Source organism: Silene latifolia, chromosome 11 (genome assembly GCF_048544455.1).
Source record: "Silene latifolia isolate original U9 population chromosome 11, ASM4854445v1, whole genome shotgun sequence".
Classification (NCBI taxonomy): domain Eukaryota; kingdom Viridiplantae; phylum Streptophyta; class Magnoliopsida; order Caryophyllales; family Caryophyllaceae; genus Silene; species Silene latifolia.
Genome location: NC_133536.1, coordinates 44,668,561 through 44,685,382, shown reverse-complemented (window position 1 = coordinate 44,685,382; position 16,822 = coordinate 44,668,561). Strand labels below are relative to the sequence as shown.

General features: G+C 35.6%; 2 protein-coding genes across 4 annotated transcripts; both read right to left on the bottom strand.

Annotated features, from left to right (window-relative positions):
- Window positions 1–783: 783 nt before the first annotated feature.
- On the bottom strand, window positions 784–1,803 carry LOC141611580 (uncharacterized). Its single transcript, XM_074430157.1, has one exon. It carries the CDS (start codon window positions 1,748–1,750, stop codon window positions 1,040–1,042), a length of 711 nt encoding a protein of 236 aa, XP_074286258.1. The 5' UTR covers window positions 1,751–1,803; the 3' UTR covers window positions 784–1,039.
- Window positions 1,804–6,181: 4,378 nt separating this feature from the next.
- On the bottom strand, window positions 6,182–10,059 carry LOC141614827 (protein DETOXIFICATION 29-like). 3 transcript variants are annotated; one of them, XM_074433554.1, is made up of 6 exons: window positions 9,842–10,059; window positions 7,922–8,068; window positions 7,370–7,456; window positions 7,141–7,197; window positions 7,003–7,063; window positions 6,182–6,404 (listed from the first exon to the last, which is right to left on the bottom strand). In XM_074433554.1, exons 2-6 carry the CDS (start codon window positions 8,023–8,025, stop codon window positions 6,393–6,395), a joined length of 321 nt encoding a protein of 106 aa, XP_074289655.1. In that variant the 5' UTR covers window positions 8,026–8,068; window positions 9,842–10,059; the 3' UTR covers window positions 6,182–6,392. The 3 variants fall into 3 exon arrangements, with proteins under 3 accessions (XP_074289655.1, XP_074289656.1, XP_074289654.1); XM_074433555.1 differs by lacking the exon at window positions 7,003–7,063; XM_074433553.1 differs by lacking the exon at window positions 6,182–6,404 and having other exon boundaries at window positions 6,418–7,063.
- Between the last annotated feature and the right edge of the window lie 6,763 nt (window positions 10,060–16,822).

The window sequence follows — 16,822 nt, the reverse complement described above, 5'->3', positions numbered from 1 at the left end:
CTCAAATATTTAGGGGTTCTCACCGGATCCCGACTCGATTACAAGATACGATATAGCTTACAAGATATTATAGGGTTACAATATACAAAGAATCTCCTAATTACAAGGCTAAATATCATGAGTAAATATTTACATATATTTACACTAATACGCCCCCGCAGTTGGAGCGGAAGGAGGCCGGACGCTCAAGCTGGATAGAAAACGGTTAAAGAGAAACCGAGGAAGTCCCTTAGTAAAGATATCGGCATATTGATACTCAGCAGGAACATGAAGAACACGAACAGTTCCAACTTGAACTTTCTCACGCTACTAACCATGTAGTTGAGGGTTTCATTCCTCACCCACGACATAAGTGCGCTCATTTGAATAAAAAAAACATACTCGGTGAATAATGACGCGCGCATCATAAGTGTGTATCAAAAACAAAACTTATACGCTGTAAATTCATATTTGGATAATTGACATAAATTAAGCAAATAAACAACAAAGTGGCTGTAGTTTAGTGGTAAGAATTCCACGTTGTGGCCGTGGAGACCTAGGCTCGAATCCCAGCAGCCACAAACTAACCTAACCTATATTTTTTCAGTCCTGGAAAACAGGCACTTGTTTTCCTTTTATTTTCAATTTTCTTTTTGTTATATATGTGGCCAAAACCGTGATAATTTACCCCTTTTTCTATGAAAATAGTTTTAAATATTTTCATTTTGGGCTTCTTAATACATGATAGAAAAACCTCAACTTATTATTTTATAGGGATCCGTATATTATAGAGCACAATACGACTTAATATAGTTGCATAATAACTATATCCTTGTATTCTTTATATCTTTATTAACGAAAGCACAACACAGTGGATTAAACTGTTGTTGCTTATAGATACAACAACTTTGCCTTACCAACCCGTGACTTCTCTCATGACGAAATAACATGTCGGATATAAACCCGACTTATCTCCATGTTAAATCAATTACACCAAGAGACAGGTCTCCTATAACCTTACACACATTAGAATAGATTATAACCTATTTAGTACCATAATTTAATGACCATACATAGCCTTATAATCAGACCAGAGCTGATCAACACTCTTCCCCAACAAATCCTGAAAGAAACCATCACTATAACCATCTTTCATCTTATTATTTAATTGGGCCACAAACCCACTCATAAGTCCATCACAATAGTCCAAGAACCTAGCTGTGACACTATACCCTTCATCCCATTTCGACCCGTCTCCGGGTTGGGCCCACCCATTTGCTATATACCCGGCTTTTAACCTCACATAATCAGCAATCCCTTCAATTAATCCACCATTCGCTTGACCATTACCATTCCATTGCCAAACATGGGTCATTTCATGGTAAATTACCCCAGTAAATTCCGTTTTAACGTCCCCGTTATAGCCTGCTAGGTACTCCGCGGTAAATTGAATTTGATTGTTACCTGTCTCAGCCACGACGTTAGGGGGTAGGCTAGGGACAACGATTAAGTCAACTTGGCCCACGGATTTTTGGTTCGACACGTCGGTTTCTTGGAATGTTTGCCATATGAAGTCTGTGGCACTTGAAAGGGTTTGTTGTGCGTAAGAGTCACCTATTTGGTTACTAAAAACCATGCCACCTTGTGTTGTGGGTGCATTGTTGGTTACAGTGTAATCAACTGCTAGGATTGCTTGGAAGAATGTTGAAAGGGTAAACAAGAGGTAAATAAGGTGAAAATTATGGGAATTTCTACGTGACATTTTGTTCATGCAATGGGATTTTTGAATGATGGTTTATGTTAGTATGATTGTTGTTTTCGATTTCTTGGGTTTTATAGTTGGGTTTTGGTGTGACATTATTGAAATTAGGTTGGGATTTGCGTGACTTTGTCAAGTTTTGAATTGTCAAATGTTGCAACTCTTCCAAGTCGTGACAGTATTATTGCTTTATTAGTTAACACAAATTCTTGTTTCAGACGGACACTTTTGATCTTATTTGTCAGACGGATAAAATGTTGTCATTTTTTAAGAAAATGTAACCAATTAATTCACAAAATGTTATGACTAGAGGTGTCATTTTTTACCCTGAAAATGATGTGAACAATAATGGTAACATGTTATCAGAAAATAACAACATTTTATTGTAAAATGATGACATGTTATCCGTCTTATTTCAGACCAAAAGCAATGGTCTTAAGAAAAACGGACCGGTTAGTTAAAGTCTTTCTTAGCGTATAGATTGGTTTGTTCATCATTTTGGATCAGGAATTTGTGTTCAACCCATTTTTAAGGCAATGTAAAAAGACTATTGAGACATAAAATATGTTCTTTAATGGTTACCACTTACAAGACTTAATATGCTGAAATTCTTACATTTAATCATGAGTTTTTTTTGGTGACAACTTGATCTTGTAGTTAAGCGTGTTAAAAAAACTCGTTAATTTGAAAGTGTTAGGGGTCACCTGATGCGATTAAATTTTGGTACCGCTTTAGTTGAAAAAAAAAGTAAAATCATTAAAAAGAAAGCATTTTCAGTTTTATGTCAAACGTTTAGGGATATAAAAAAGACTATTTGTGACATAAGAATTGTTGTTTAATGGTAACAAGACTCTTAAATTTGGAAATATTCGTAATAACTTCAACTCTTATATTCATAGCAGTTCCTTTTTGTTATGATATGAAATACAGAGTAATTAAATTTCATAATTTATTTTCGCAGTACATTTTTTACTCATTACAGTAGTTTTTGTGCAATTATTTTCATTTGCATACCCTTTACGAAAAAACCAAAAATTAAGCTGGAATTTCTCAAACTCCAACCCTACGTACTCCCAAATGATCAAATCTATCAGATTTTGCCAATTAAACATCCTAATTTGATTGATTAACAAATATTGGAATTGTAAATTACATTTTATTGATCAAATCATTGATTTTTCATGTTTTCATTTTAATTGAGATGTTTAATTAGGGTTTTTGATTTGAGATTTATTAGGGTTATGGACTGGTTTCTAGCACATGGTAGGTTGGTGGCGTGGTTGGACGGTGGCAAGGGGAGGATCGCCGGTGTTGTGGACGGTGCGTGGGGTTGGAGGCGTGGCCATGCGGCTGTATATAGGGACATAAGAGAGTGCGTGTGAGTTGGCAACGGGATGAGGACGTCGTCGGAGCGGCGTGAGAGAAGGACGACCAAGTGTGGACGCTACTGCCGGTGGTCGGTGGAGGTGGGTGGGTGGTTTCGGTTGGTGAGGTTGCCGTAGGAATAGAAATGCGTTTAGTTTCCTTTTTTTTTTTGTCTTTTTTATGTAGTACAATTCATTATTTTTGGTGAGAGTAAATGAGAGGGTTAAAATCGTCAACAGTGTATTGCGGTAAGGAAAATGTGTACTGCGAAAATAAACACCCTTAAATTTATAACATGGAAATGAGAAATAATAATATATTTAGTTTAACATTTTATTTTATAGCCAACTAATTTAACGAGAAAATTAGATTTGTCAATAGTTCCGGTTAATAATAAAGAAGAATCCAAGTAGAATAAAAAAGAAATTTCTCGATAACTGTAATGTATAATGAGTCAATGACTATGATAGTATAAAATCGACTTATGACAGTTACATTAAAAATCCACACTAACAAATGAGCATAGACAATATTCATGGAACACAAATTCTCATTTGTGGCGAATAATATCTGTCACAAGCTTATGACAGATCAAATAAAATCCATAATTATGGATAAAGACAAATTATTTAGGACTCCTTAGCACTATAATTTTTGATAAATATAGCCATTACAAGGGAGACTTACTATTCATAGAATGCGACTAACAAAGTCCAAAGGAAGTGGTTGTGGGGGGCAGCTAGTGGCCCGCTTAGACTTAGACTTAGACTTGATTGACTTCGGTCTTCGGCTAAGTCTTGGTTAACTTATACCGAGTACTGTACGTACGTACTTGTTTCATTGTCGGAAATCCAAAATTATACAGGTAGCCTCATCACACCCTTTGGGTTTCAACCTAGGTAGGACCAAAACGGGCACGGACACGGGACACGGACACGACACGGACACGTAATACGGCATCCCATGAAATTTAGGACACGAGACACACTATTTAAATTTAATAAAATATATATTTTATGGTTATAAATAACGTATGATTTTAATTTTGTAATGTATTTGATATTAAATTTAAATAAGTGAAGGTCAAATTTGACCTTGACTATAACTAATTTTCATTTATCACCCGAACCCATCTTCTAATCAATCTCTTTTGACATTTTATTTTTCATCTAAATTATAACATGTTTAGGCGAGTGTCCGACGAGTGTCGGGTGTCCATGTGTCCGACACGGCGTTGGACACGAGACGGTTACTTAGGAGGAGTGTCCGTGCTACCTAGGTTTCAACAAACACAAATTCTCACAAGTCAAGCCACTAGATGTCCGTTAACATTTGGCACAAGAACTATTTAGGTTTCTTTTTGTTTTTTTTTTGTTTTTTGTATTTTGGCGATTTGAAATGGTAGTGTATGAGATTATTCGAGATAATTTATTTGTTGCCGAAATATGTTAGTTATTGATGGGGCATATACATGCCACTTGAATCCAACAGCCTGAAAGCCAGTCGGGTAAAGCATGTTAAAAAAACCAAAACTCGTTAATTTAGAAATATTCGTAAAACTTATTGAATGCTACCTTTGGTATACCATGCCATTATAATCCTTAGCCTAATGAAAAAATTAGGTTTACCAACACTTCGTTAATTATATTCCCTCTGTCTCGGTTATTTGTTTACTTTGGTGGTATAAAGACTAAGTAGAGAGGAATAGGTCGATTGTGATGTTGTATGACAAGTTGACAATCATGGATTTGAAAGTGTGAATGTGTAATCGAAAAGGGTCATACGATATATATATATATATATATATATATAGGGGCGGGTTCAGGTACGAACTACCTTAACGTACGAACCGTACGAACTAACTCAAAAATCCCTTGTATAAGTAACCATTGGATAAGATCAATATAAGGCTTAGAATACATTTCCAAATGCAAACTACGAACACCATTCACTGATACTTTACCATCACCATTCACTGCAAGTCATCTGACAACGCCGACGACATCACCGGAGCACCAACGGAACCTCTTATCTCTCTGTCCTCAAAACCGTGCCTCCCTTTCATCAACTTTCATCCCCATTTTCGTAACCTAATGCAGCCGCCAGTGAGAAACGTTTCCGGCACTCTAAAAAATTGTGATTTTAACTATAGATCTACTGAAAACAAAGTAAAAATTCGAAAAAAAGTTGTAATTATTCTCTAATCCATTTGGACTCGGAAATGTCTTTGTCGGCCAATTACGGGTCAACTAGTGGTGCCGAAAGAAGAATGGCGACGATGATGCGGTGTTTTTGGGTGGTTCGAAGTGGTAACAGAACGAGTCGAATAGGTGGAGCTGATGGATGCTTGTGACGGTGCTTGGGGTCGAGTGCTACTTGTGACGGTGCTTGGGTTCGAAGTGCTTGGGGTCCTTGTTGTGTTGAATCTCTCTTATCGGGGTCGTTCATCGAGAAAGGTAAGTGACGGCGAGCATATTGGAGTACGTGTTTGGTGTGTTATGAGATGTCGCCTGCGTAGGTGTGGTGATCTCCCGATCGCTTTGGTGATGGCGGCGGCTCATGGGTTAGGTGATGCCAGGTGGATACAGAAAATACAATTGTAGATACACAAGGGAATTACTGTAGATATACGTATGTATTGTGTATCTAGAAGATTATTGTACGTATCTAGGTTTATTAATGTGTGTATCCATATACTTCGTACCCTGGATACACATATTACGATGGATACGCATATTATTACCCTTTATCGTATTCATTTAGTACTTTAAGGGAGCTATTTTTATCACCCGAGTTCTACTATTACCATTTACCGCCCAAATTGTCACAAAAATTGTCCATAATCTGCCTCTTATTATTTCTTACTCCTCTCTTCATTTAGTATCTTATAAGCGTAATTTTCCACAAAATCATAATCATATTGCATTAGAAAGAGATAAACCTCTATTGTTATCTAATCACAAAACTACAGTGAGTTCTTGTTCATTTCAGAGCACAATACGATCAAAAATTCATCTAATTCAAACATAAAATCATTAAACTTGGTAAATTTTCACTTGAAAAAGTTTCCTTCTACCATTCATATCTTAAAAATCTCATTTCAAAAGTCTAACTGTAAAAAAAAAGAACACTATGATTGAGCGAAATTCATCTACATTAATTCATCTTACAACTATTTGACAATATTTGGATTACAAAAAGCGGTTGACAATTCCAAAATATCCAAAATACTCTCATCAATATCCACAAAATCTATACTTCTAAATTTCATCCATCTTGTAGCAATATCCTAAAGAAACACCTGCATAAAAAAACAAGAATAATATGAGATTAAATTAATTTCTCTACAATAACTAAAAAATTTGATGTGTATCAACCAATCTAAAGGAGTGTATCTAGTAAGGTAAATGTCTGTATCTAGCAAGTTAAAGGAGTGCATCTAGTATGCCATAGATGTGTATCTAGCAAGTTAAAGCTATGTATCTAGCATGCCAAAGGAGTGTACCTAGCTTGCCAAAGGAGTGTATCTATCATGTGTAATAACCAATCTAAAGGAGTGTATCTACACTGTCACAAATGTGTATCTAGCAAGTTATAGGTGTGTATCTAGCAAGGTAAAAGAGTGTATCTAACTTGCCGAAGATGTGTATCTAGCTTGCCAAAGATGTATATCTAGCTTGTCGAAGATGTGTTTCTACCAAGGTCGGTCAACAGTTGTGTTTACGATAATTCAAGACATTACTTTTATTTTGTTCTTCTCCCATTTTAGGGAGGGTGAGCTTACGGACAAACTCCTGCACCCCTTTGCTGTTGGTGAACACCAACGGGTACTGCCTTTGTAGCATTAGGAGCAAGAACGAGACAAGAAACCCCACAGAAAACGATGTCAAAATTGCTACCTTAACTGCAAATTTCACAGCTTGTGGCTGTCCAGCTCCAAGCTCATTCGACACTCTAACACTGTATTGTGCATTACATTATGCGTTGGAATCAAAGCTATTTAGGAATGACAGGAAGGAGAAGTCTGATGGACAAACCTTACACCGGTGTAAAATCCAAGAGTCAACATTGTTGTCCAACCTACTAAGCTCAGGCTGCACAGTTAAGTTTATGAGTAAGTAGAGTTATACACTTGACTGTATGGTCAAGAATTTCGGCATCAGTGTCTGACATGAAATGGAACCAAGCTCACCTATGGATAATCATAAAATGTCAACAGGTGATTCCAAGTTTCACTCATTGTCTTTTAAGTGTCAAATATTTTACCTTATTGACAAGGCATCCACAGATATCTTTGTATTCTTCACATATCCTGCTATCATAATTACTGCTGCATAATACCAGATCTCTAAACTGCAATCCCATATAATTTCATAATGAGTTAGTTCATAACATAGCCTATCATATTAAACTTACTATCATGAAACAGCAAATTTTTAACAATTGCAAATATTTGTAATAACAGTTAAGTTTAAATTCATATTACGCAAAATGGTAATAGCGTTGAGAAATGGAACATTTCATGCCAGTCAACAGTTTAATGAGTCATTCTAGGTTATTCCATCACATTCTAAACTCTGAAGCCATAGAATGACATGTCTTTTTGTCCCAACCCAAATTATCCTTAGTCATTACTATTTGATATTCGGCATTTGATTTAATTATCTGTGTAACTAAGAACATTTTTTTATAGGGCGGTCTCAAATAAAATTTGTACCTTAGACCAGCTAGAACCTTCAATTTAAACTACGGTGAAGCAGATGCAGGCAAAGAGAATAGAATGAAAGAACGAAGGGGAAAAATAGAAAACAATTCGACCTGAAGTTTTTGATGATATTGCTGAGCCAAATCTGGAGGGCAGTGTGCAGCAAGAAAACTCTTGGATACAAATTGAGCGACAAAGTTCTCTCCATATTTCTCATACATTACATCTTGGGCTGTAATTATTTCTCCAAACAATGCAAGCTGACAAAGAACAAAATCAAGATCTCTTAGAAACCAAAATAAAATACCCAGAAAACATCGGGGGGTAAAAACAGAACCCACATTGATGCAATATAAACTAAAATAACATAAACTCACGCCAAAATATCATAGATGCAATATGATCCAAATATAACCACACTGAAATATGAAAGAAAAGCTTACAAAACGCAGAAATTAGCATAATAAATTCATCAAATAGCTGCTTGGGATTAAAAGCTATATATTGACAGCAAAAAGTCGATCAAATAGAGAAAATCTCCACATCAACACTTATAATAGTTTTTTTTTTAACTAATAATCATGTTAGCAGTTCTTCCATATTTCCAATGGAGCCAAAGACTCATTACTCTTTGGTTATGGATTATAATGGAATAAATCAAAATGGCTCACTAAAGTGGCTGCGCTTCTTTCTTTTGTGAAGTAGCGGTCTTTCAATGCAGTTCTCGACGCAATTTTCATCTTGGGTCATTCGGAAACAGCCTCTTTGTGTTGTTAACACAAGGGTAAGGCTGCGTACATCCGACCCCCCCCTACCCCGCAATTTGCGGGAGCCATTGTGGCACTGGGGTAATGTTGTTGTTGTTGTTGTAATCATGTTAGCAGTTGAACTCCCTTTTACTGAAGTAACCATTCTCTCCAGAGCTTCCTCTTCAAAATCCTCATACATAGGACAAACAGGAAAAAGCTGAAGATATCCGGAACAATGCAGACAAGGAAATGCCAGATAGTGGGAGACGTAGATCTACCCTAGGTTGAGAGTCATAACTTATACTCAAAATGAAAAAACTACAACTAATCCATATCCAAACTAAAATCACTTGAGCACAAGAGAATCTAAATATAGTAAGCAATAATACCAGTCAACAAGAAATGGTAAGTTACGATGGTGAAGGGCACTCCTCTAGCGGCTTAACAAATGTGCATACTATCTCGCAACATTTGTAGGCCAACCTCAGAGAGTAAATCGATACATTTAACAAAGCAAACATCAAATTAGTCGCATAAGAGACACTACACCCAAAGGAACCCACACTCTATAATCATCCAGCAACAAACCCCAAGCATACAAAACATCAAATTAGGTAACCTAAATATCAGAATCCGCAGAAATGGAAGCATAGAAGTATAGAGCCCCAAAACTTAAATTAAGTTGCTTATGAGACTATTAAACCTGACAATATGTGAGCACTACGATTGTCTATCATCATCAATGTGTACCTAGCTTGCCAAATGAGTGTATCTAGCTTGCCAAGGGAGTGTATCTAGCTTGCCAAAGGAGTGTATCTATCATGTGTAATAACCAATCTAAAGATAAATTAGAGAACTCACATCAATTAAGCTCATACCTATTATACAGAAACCGAAGACTGTGAGATTATGATAAAACTGATGAGCTTGTTAAGTAGGATCACGACAATTTGCGGGTAATGTAATGCTACATTATACACGAAATTAAGAATTAATTAGGAAAAAAAACAGTAAAACTAGGGTTAGAATTGGGAGAAAATTGAAAATAGTTAAATAAATTAGAGAACCTACATAAATTAAGCTAAAAACCACAGTAAACACATCAAAGTCGAGCGAATTTGATGTTGTTGACGCAAGTTAGCGGGAAACGAAATACAAGGACAGCATTCGCCGAAATCAGTTATGTTTTTTTATGTAAAATTCGATCTAATTGCTAGAGCTACCACAAACGAAAAAAAGCTGGGCATAAGTACTCTGGGGTTGAAGTGATGCGGTGTTAGGTACCTCATCGGCGTTATGGGTGATGTGGATCTGGATGCTGCATCGACGGCGTCATAGAAACGCGAAGAGTAGAGAAGACGTCGGTGCGGGTGAAGAAAACAGAACATTAAGGCCACTGACATCGCCGGCGTCGTTGGTCTTCGCCGGTGACGGTAGTCGGTGGAGGTGTGGAGATGCAAGAGGATAAGAGGGAAGTTATGGTTTAATATTTTGGGGGTAGGATAATTGATTGGGAGGATTTAGAGAAGTAGCAGGGAGTTAAAGAGCACCGTAGATGTGTCCAAATCTAAGGCTAATATTGAGTTCGTACGGTTCGCACCGTAATTGAGTTCGCACGGGATCCTGATTCTATATATATATATATATATATATATATATATATATATATATATATATATATATATATATATATATTATGTAAGTCCACCTCTTACATGTGAGTCCATAAGTCTTCCTTAGAGCCTTTGGATGAGGAAGATGGAGGCTTGAGATTGGAAGCAAAAAGGAGGGGATTAATGCATAATTAAACACTCTCTCTCTCTACTTTACTAATCCATATTAATTAAAAATTAATCCACTATATAACATTTATTTTTCCACCCACTTCTCTCTCAATCACACAATTCATTTCTCTACTCTCTCTCTAAACCCAAATTAATTCAAAACCCAAATAAATATTCTCATCCTAACAAAAAAAACTCAATTTAATTCTCCACCCACCACCACCGACCTACCCTCACCAGCCACCACCTACCCCTCCCGCGCACCACAACCCTTGAGCCGACAACCCACCTAACACCACCCGCATCACCACCACCACCGCATCCTCTCCACCACTCGTCACCTCACACACCACCGCACTGCCCTCCCGCCACCACAATCCTTGACCCGCCAGCCCCCCACCACCACCCGCATCACCACGACCGCCTCCTTCCACCGCCCACTTCAGCGCCACCATCCCACCACGACACCACCTCCTCTTCTCCCCCCTCCTTCCACATCTCCTCCACCGCCGCCCTTTTCTTATTCTCAATTTTTTTTTTGGGCTTTGCGTGTTCCAGATCTGAGTTTCTACCTTTTTTTTTTTTTTTTTTTTTATTCTTGTTGATTGTTGGTTTTATTTTTAATGTTTTTTCTCCTTCTTCTCTTAATTTTTGTATCTCTTGATTGTTGGCTACATGACTGCTATCACGCACATTCGTGCTGCTTGGATTAATTTGAGTTTTGTTTTTGTTTTTTTTGTTTTTTCGTTTTTCTTCTGTATTTATTTCAGATCTTGTCTTTTTTCTTTTTTTTTTCTTTTTTTTTGTGTATTTATTCGATTAGTCTTGTTGTACATATTGTTTTCAAATTTCCTTTATATTTTTTCCTAGATCTTATTTATATTTTGTGAGATCTCATTTTTTAACTTTTTTCACTAAATTTTTTAGTCTTGTAACTTTTTTCGGCTAGAATAACATTTTTTTCGGCTAAAATTACACTTTTTGTTGTTAGAATTACACTTTTTTCTGTTAGAATTACACTTTTTCTGTTAAAATTACACTTTTCTCCATTAAAATTTCACTTTTTTCTGTTAAAATTATACTTTTTTCTGCTAGAATAACACTTTTTTCGGCTAAAATTACACTTTTTGTTGTTAGAATTACACTTTTTTCTGTTAAAATTATACTTTTTTCTGTTAAAATTATACTTTTTTCTGCTAGAATAACACTTTTTTCGGCTAAAATTACACTTTTTGTTGTTAGAATTACACTTTTTTCTGTTAGAATTACACTTTTTTTTGTTAAAATTACACTTTTCTTCTTAAAATTACACTTTTTTCTGTTAAAATTATACCTTTTTTTGCTAGAATAACACTTTTTTCGGCTAAAATTACACTTTTTGTTGTTAGAATTACACTTTTTTCTGTTAGAATTACACTTTTTTCTGTTAAAATTATACTTTTCTTCATTAAAATTACACTTTTTTCTGTTAAAATTATACTTTTTTCTGCTAGAATAACACTTTTTCTGCTAAAATTACACTTTTTGTTTTTGTTAGAATTACACTTTTTTCTGTTAAAATTACACTTTTCTCCGCTAAAATTACACTTTTTCTGCTAGAATTACACTTACTACTATTGGACTAATGTTGCACTCTCCATGGACTTGGTCATATTCTCATATTCTCATTGGACTAATGTTACACTCTCAATGGACTAAAATTACATTCCCAGTGGACTGAAATTATACTTTTCTGGACTAAAATTACACTTTTCTGGACTAAAATAACACTCTCATTGGACTGAAATTACATTTGTCTGGACTAAAATAATACTCTCCTGGACTAAAATAACACTCTTCTTAGACTGAAATTACACTTTCCTTGACTAAAATAACACTTTTTGTCGTTAAAATAACACTCGTAAAATGCTAAAATTACAATAAGTTGTGATAAAATTACAAAAATTAAAAATATTATTCGTCAAAATCAGTCAAAAACGACTTAAGTTAAACTCGTAAGACGCAAAATTCTCGTAAACATTCCTTAAAATTACAAATTTCAAAATAATATCCGTCAAAACCGCTTCGTAGATTAATGTTACACTTTTTGCTGTTAGAATTACACTCGTAAAATCCTAAAATGTCGAAAACTTGTCTAAAAAAAAAAAAACGAAAAAAAACTGAAACTGGAAAAGTGTTAACAAAATTTTCATAAAATTTGAAGTATAAGATAAATGGTGGTGTTAATTGTGTATGATAATGAATTAGTAAATGTATTATTAAAACTAGAGAGAGAAGTGAATTAATTAGTGTTAAGTGTGTTTCTTACTTTCAATCTCAAGCATCCACCAAGCATGATCTAAGGGATATGGGAGGGACTTATGGACTCAAAAGATATGAAGGACTTATTTGAACTTGACACTATATATATATATATATATATATATATATATATATATATATATATATATATATATATATATATATATATATATTACAAGTGGAATGCGATCATGTGAGGATACACTATCTTTTTGAGGATTGAGGATTTCGTTACAATATCAGAGGTTCTTCAATACAATATCATAGGTTATTTGATAAAATATCACAAAAAAAACACCTGTGAAAAAAAAAAATTATAATTTTCTTTTTTAATTTTTTTTTTTTTTTTTTTTTTTTGGCAAACGTCAGATTTTTCGTGATATTGTATTGAAGAACATGTGATATTGTATTCACTAATCCTCAATCCTCAAATATTTAGGAGTTCTCACCGGATTCCGACTCGATTACAAGATACGATATAGCTTACAAGATATTCACTACTACAGATACAGGCTATAACAACGGTCAAAAACCGTTGTTATATAAAAAAGCGGACGTTGTTAATGCGTCCGTTGTAGAAGGTTTTAACAACGGTTGGCTTACTTAAGGAAACCGTTGTTAAAACTATTAACCACGGTTTTATGTATAAAAACCCGTTGTGGAAAGTGTGACACAATTTTGGGGGGAAAGTTATAACAACGGGTTTTAATATACAAAACCGTTGTTATAACTAAAGACAACGGGTTGTTATAAAATAACCGTTGTTGTTTGTTCTTAAAAAATAAAAAAAAAATTAAATTAAATATTACAGAGATGCATGCATAATTACTACTGTTAGAATTCCAATGCATGCATTATTACTGACATCACTGTACATATGAACGGATAATATATGGAATTAGAAGGGTTAGTAAACGGATTTGAAGGAGCATTATTGAGAGATATGATGATGATTATGGCACAACTTCCTAACATATTTATTAATTAAAAAGCAATTAACTCAACCCACACACATTGCTTAGTATAAATACATTGCATATCTCAACTAACATTTCCATTATTATCTCATATATTCATCTCCAAACTCTAACTGTTAAAACAAACTCTACTTAATCTTTCAAATCAAACTCAAAAAACTCTAACAAAATGAATGATTTCATCCTAAAGACTCTTACCATGATCGAGAACAACAACAACTTCATCCGCCGGTTCCTCCATATTGAGGAAAGTTTCAGGAGCTACCTTGCGGAAGCTCGAACCGCACTGAAGCACGCCAAAGAAGATGGCTTGACGGAGCAAAAGTTAGCAGATTGTTGCGGCTATATGACGATATAGCAACTGGCGAACGGAACCTCCAAATAGCCAAGGAGGAGAGGATGGATACGATAGAGCACAATAAGATCCTCCATGAAAATATAAGAATTGCATTTTTACATATGTAATTTTTTTTTTTTAATTTATGTATTTATAAATATATATATATATATATTAATTATGTTTATCTTACTTCTTCATGCATCTTGCTTCTTCATTGTTTTAGTAACTAATTATGCGAACAATACTTAAACAAATAACATAATGGTCGATAAAAACACATATATGCAAAAGAAATAAATAGAAAAAGAAAATAATGACGATGAAACTAACAGTGACGGCGAGATTTACCTCGATAAATAAATACGAACGTAATAGACGATGAAATCAACAAAGTGACGGCGAGAAGAAGCGACGATGAGAAAGTGAGAAAGAGAGAAAGAGAGAAAGAGAGAAAGAGAGTGTGTGTTTTGTGTTTGTTTGTCTCCTGTGTTTGTGTTTGTGTTTGTGTATTAAGGGTTGTGTTTTGTGGCTGCAGCAGACTTGTTTTTGTGTGGTTTATAGTATGGAAGGTATTGACAACGGTTATTAAACAACAACCGTTGTGAAATATGTTTTAACAACGGTTGTAAAAAACACCCGTTGTCAAATATGTTTTAACAACGGGTTTCAAAAGTAACCGTTGTGATTACTTTTCACTAACTTTGCGCCAATTTTGCGCCAAATTATTAACAACGGTTGTGCATGTGTGACCCGTTGTTAAAACTAATAACAACGGTTTTTATAACCATACCCGTTGTAATTTATTTTAGTAAAATTCGCGCCATACATTCTACAACGTCTATTGTGATTTTCGTGAATAATCGTTGTTAAAGGGGCGTTGTAGTTGCCTAAATTTGTAGTAGTGATTATAGGGTTACAATATACAAAGAATCTCCTAATTACAAGGCTAAATATCATGAGTAAATATTTACATATTTACACTAATACGCCCCCGCAGTTGGAGCGGAAGGAGGTCGGACGCTCAAGCTGGATAAAAAACGGTTAAAGAGAAACCGAGGAAGTCCCTTAGTAAAGATATCGGCATATTGATACTCAGCAGGAACATGAAGAACACGAACAGTTCCAACTTGAACTTTCTCACGCACAAAATGAATGTCTAATTCAATATGCTTCGTGGGCTGATGTTGAACCGGGTTGCAAGCAAGATAAACAGCGGAAATATTATCGCAATAAACAAGCGTAGCACGTGAAATAGGTACCTGAAGCTCAAGGAGTAGATTACGGAGCTAGCTTGTTTCGGCAACATCGTTAGCAATACCACGATATTCGGCCTCGACACTAGACCGGGAAATGGTGGCCTAGCGCTTGGAAGACCAGGACACAGGATTATTACCGAGAAACACACAACACATGATGTGACTCATATTTGAGCACATTTAGTCCCCGAATTAACCTCGTTACCATGCTTTATAGCACATATTTGGGTCATTTACTATCTTTAGTTTCCCATTTTGCATATTCTTTGAGGTTTTGTCTCCTTGGTAGGGAAGGATGGCTAACCTTGCATTTATGAGACGAAATGGAGCTAAATGGATCGCATCTAATGACCAAGCATCAAAGAGAAGACCGACACTAGAGGCCTAAGTAGATAAATAAAGTGAAATGGGCAATGATGAAAAGATCCTTGCATCCCCAACACGATCCTTGCGGATTGTTAAGGAGCTAAACAAGAGAAACACTCTGCCCTGAGATCCGAGCTGCCCGAGCATGATCCGAGCGTCTCAGAACACCAAGATCCGAGCGGCTTGATCCCAGGACGAGCGGACTGTGCAGCAAGGATCCGAGCGTCCCCTCCCTGATCCGAGCGGATCCCAAGACAGAACAGCCCATGCCGCAGCACGGGACGAGCGGATCGTGGCAGGACTAGCAACGAGGATCCGCGCATTTTCCTCGGGAGTAGCATTTCCTCAAGTTTTCTTAGGGTCTTAATAGTCATTTAAGCCCTTAGTAACTCCAATCCCTGTACCTAATCTTTAGTATAAATACCCCTTTGTACTACTTAGATTAGCATCATCTCTCAATCAACTCTTAATACTCTCTTAATCTCATCTTAAATTAGTCTTAATTTAGTTGTAATACATTTCTCAATATTAATCACATCTTAATCTTTCCTTAATTTCTCTATTGTTCTTCTTTTTATTTGGGTAATTAGAAGATTATTTTGCTTTATTTGGAGGATTGACAACCTTCCATCAATCATCAAGTACTTCTATTATTCTTTGCTTTATTATAATTTGGAATCATCTTCATAGGTATAATTCCTCTTTACCTTTGTTTAATTATTGTTAATCACTTTCATTTATTCATCATGTTTTGCATTGTTAGTATGATTGACAACCTTATTAGCATGCTAAATTTGATCATGAGTGAGTAGTTCTTTAGCTAGGGTTAATGGGGAATTAGGGGAAACAAACATGGGGATTGATTTATGCTTAATCTAATATGTTCTCATAATTAATTTGCTTACTTGTTGTGATTTCAACTTATGCACATGTTATGTTTGATGAAATGCGAGCATATGAATCCTTACATTTTTTGATCCATCCCTTATCTCTTCAATGAGGCTTGTAAGATATAAACCAACTCGAGCCTCATTATACCATGCATAGAGTTGAATAGGAAGGATTAAGTCGACTTGTAGGTGTTGTACAGTCTATACGACTCGGCTCCGGGACCCAAACCTTCTTAGGGATTGTAAGATATACACTAACTCGATCCCATCACAACAATAAGTGCTTGCAACTAATTGAGAACATGTTTGTATGATCTACTCCCATGAATCCCCTATGAACCCATGACACCC